At 40.5% G+C, this 3,105-nt stretch overlaps 1 protein-coding gene across 1 annotated transcript in view; it reads right to left on the bottom strand.

Moving 5' to 3' along the window:
• Window positions 1-2,391, bottom strand: part of rfx7b (regulatory factor X7b) — a 16,146-nt gene extending 13,755 nt beyond the window's left edge. Inside the window, exon 1 of the mRNA XM_078257206.1 lies at window positions 1,985-2,391. Coding sequence (XP_078113332.1) covers window positions 1,985-2,112 — 128 coding nt within the window. The 5' untranslated portion in view covers window positions 2,113-2,391. The remainder of the gene's footprint in view (window positions 1-1,984) is intronic.
• Window positions 2,392-3,105: the final 714 nt, after the last annotated feature.

Below are 3,105 nucleotides of genomic sequence, written 5' to 3' on the forward strand. Positions count from 1 at the left end.
TTCAAGTCTTCTTCCTGGCAGATCCTCTACAATTCAGTCAGCTTAAACGGGGAGTGTGTGAACTGCCATCTTCAGGTCTTTCCACAGAAGTTTTTTTCGGGGTTCAAGTCCAGGCTTCAGCTGGGTCATTCAATTACATTCCCAGATATATCCCAAAGCAATTTCAGCGTTGTCTTGGCTGTCTGCTTTGGGTTGTTGTCGTGCTGAAGGGTAAACCTTCTGTAATCGTGTGCACTCTGGAGAAGGTTTACTTCCAGCTCCTTTTTGTATTTGGCTGCATTCATTTTTCTCGAGCTTCTGACAAGTCTCCACATCACTTCTGCAGAGAAGCACCTCCACGGCATGATGCTTTTTTTTTAATCATTAGTGGTATTAGCCAGGTGATGCCTTGAGTTGGATGACCAGCTCTAGGAAGAGTCTTAGTGGTTCCATACTTCTTCCATTTCACAATGATGGAGACAACTGTGCTCCCTGGAACATTCAAAGCTATAGAAATGGTTTCATACCCACGCCCATATCTCAACCTCGACACCAATTGATCGTGAAGGACCACGGAGAGTTCCTTGGACATCATGGCTTGGTGGGAAAAGCCCTGTGAATTGTGGGGCCTTATATACAGGTGTTTGTCTTTTTAAATCATATCCAATCATTTGAATTTGCCATAGGATAACTCCAATCATGTTCTAGGTGTCTGTGTCCTCATTCACTGCTCCCTATACAATGGACCCTCAATAGTTTATTGTAGAGTGAGTTAATTTAAATCTTTGACACTTATGAATTCTCATCATTTTGCGTTGTAGGCAGGTGTAGTTTGCACGATTGTCATTTTTGCATCTGTAAAATGCAGTGAATTGCATTGTGGGGTCCATGCGGACATTACTTTTTTGTTCCATAGGCCTTTTTTAACATCACACATTTTGACTTGTCATGGCAGTCAAAAACCAGGCGTTAATAATAACAGTGACAATGGCTCTGTTCCATTTGAGTGTCCTAGTAAGTGATAACAGTGTGACAGTGAACCAGCATGCACAATACCAGGACTCTAAAACTGAATCATTGTTTTTTATTTACACGTTCTTTTCTTACTGTGACTTGATAAAATGTATTCTGCAAAAAAAGGCCAATTTTGGACCTTGCACCATAGTTGATAGGAGTTAATAGCAATTTCATACACATCCTTAGAAGTATTTCAAGGACAATCAAAGCAGGTGCACCAAACGATAAAGAGTAAAGACTTAACACTTGTGTAAATGAGCAATTTAATTTTTAGTAATATTTAATAGATTTGCTAAATAAAAGCCTCTAAAACACGTTTTTACTTTGTCATTATAGTGTAAGTACATTTAATCCATTTTAAATTACATCTATAAAGTGAGCTAAATGTGAATGGGGTTTGAATTCTTTCCAAAACCACTGTACAGTATGTCAGATGTATAGATAATAAAACGTCACTTGCTTTTAATCACAATCTACTGCATTGTAATGAGAAATCAAATAGAAATAATTGAGTTTTAATCATTTCTAAAGCCACTGTAGAAACTAAACATGTAAAAACCAAACCCTTATTAGCAGAGTGCCTTGTATTGTTATGAGCAGCATTAAATCAGTGTGAGGCTGTCTCTCTGTGGAGCCGTCTGGTTTGACACCTGTCATCCTGAGCATCAGCACCACCGGTGGATTTGGTGTCATCTATCACACATGGCCTCCTATGGCTCGATGCTAATGATTATAGCTACTACTGCTGTAAATAACCAGTCGTTAACGTGTTATTAATACATAAACAGGTAGCAGACAGCGTAGCTTTTCTCGCTGATGTCGTATTTCCGTTAAATAACTGCGTTTAGCACGGGAGCACTCGTGTTATTTTCAATCGCTTTGTGCAGCACACATCCTCCCTGCCACTTCACAGCCATATACGCTAATTATAAGGCTACTGCTAGCGATAAGGACAGTGTGGCTGCTTGAGGATTATTTTCATCCTTACCAAATTGAATTCTTTATTTTGAACTGTAACGCGTTAGCCTCGGGCCCTTGGAGTCCTGGCACCAGCGCTGGAAGAGAGCCTAATCCCGAGGCAGGCTTCTGACCAGGTTGTTGTTGATCATCAGCCATCACGATGGAGGGGTGGTGGGGGAGCTTTAACAAGTAGGCCTCATCCCCGGCTGTGCACTGCACCGGACCCACCGCTGCTGGAGCGGCTCAGTCAGCTAGGACAGCCTGCTGAATCCACCACAGAGCATGGCTACAAACACTGTGATCTGACCCTCGCAAAACACAAAATTAAACCATAAAAACCACCCGGGAATACAAAAGGCATTTCGCAGAGGTCTCTCGGCTGCCGCAAATAGCACGCCTGCAGCAGCCAGCAGCAGCTACAGACGAGCTGCCTGCGTCAAGTTACAGACAGGTAGCACAGACAAGCCCGGAAATACACTGGGATTTTGCTTTCGAAATAAAAGCATACGATTTGACATGTTTTAAGGTTCACATTTCTTTGCAAGTCTGTCTTTAAAACAACCCCTCACGTGTCCAGTTTTTTTTCATGAAGTTAGGCCTAATATGAGGAGGACTTCTTTGTTTTTCCCGAGACAGCTTTCCTTGGGGATAGTAACACCGAAAGGGTATTTAGTACTAAAAAGAGTAAGAAGACGTCAGCTCCAGATAAACTTTGGAGTGTATTTTTGCACAGAACAAGGACAGTAGATTGTTCCCCCCATCACTTACATAACATTGGAAGCAGATCAGGAAGGGGTCTTTTAATGACCTGTATGAACAGGAGGAACGATTATAGCAATCAAAACCTGTTTGAATGTACATCTTTTAAATACAAACTGAATATCTTTTTGTTTGGGATTGTTGGTTGAACAAAACAACAGTTTGCGAATTTATGATGGAAACTTTCTGACATTTTATAGACAAAATCATTAATCAATTAATTGAAAAAAAATATTGAAAGAAAGAAATATATAAAGATAATCATTGGTTGCAGCCCTGTTTGAAAATAAATCCTTGTGTTTTATTTTCACTCGTAAGTGGGATTCCTACTGATATGGCACATACTTGATAAACAAATGCATCCCTGTCCTGTTATTATGCCATTGTTTT

This window comes from Sander vitreus, chromosome 8 (genome assembly GCF_031162955.1).
Source record: "Sander vitreus isolate 19-12246 chromosome 8, sanVit1, whole genome shotgun sequence".
Taxonomy (NCBI): domain Eukaryota; kingdom Metazoa; phylum Chordata; class Actinopteri; order Perciformes; family Percidae; genus Sander; species Sander vitreus.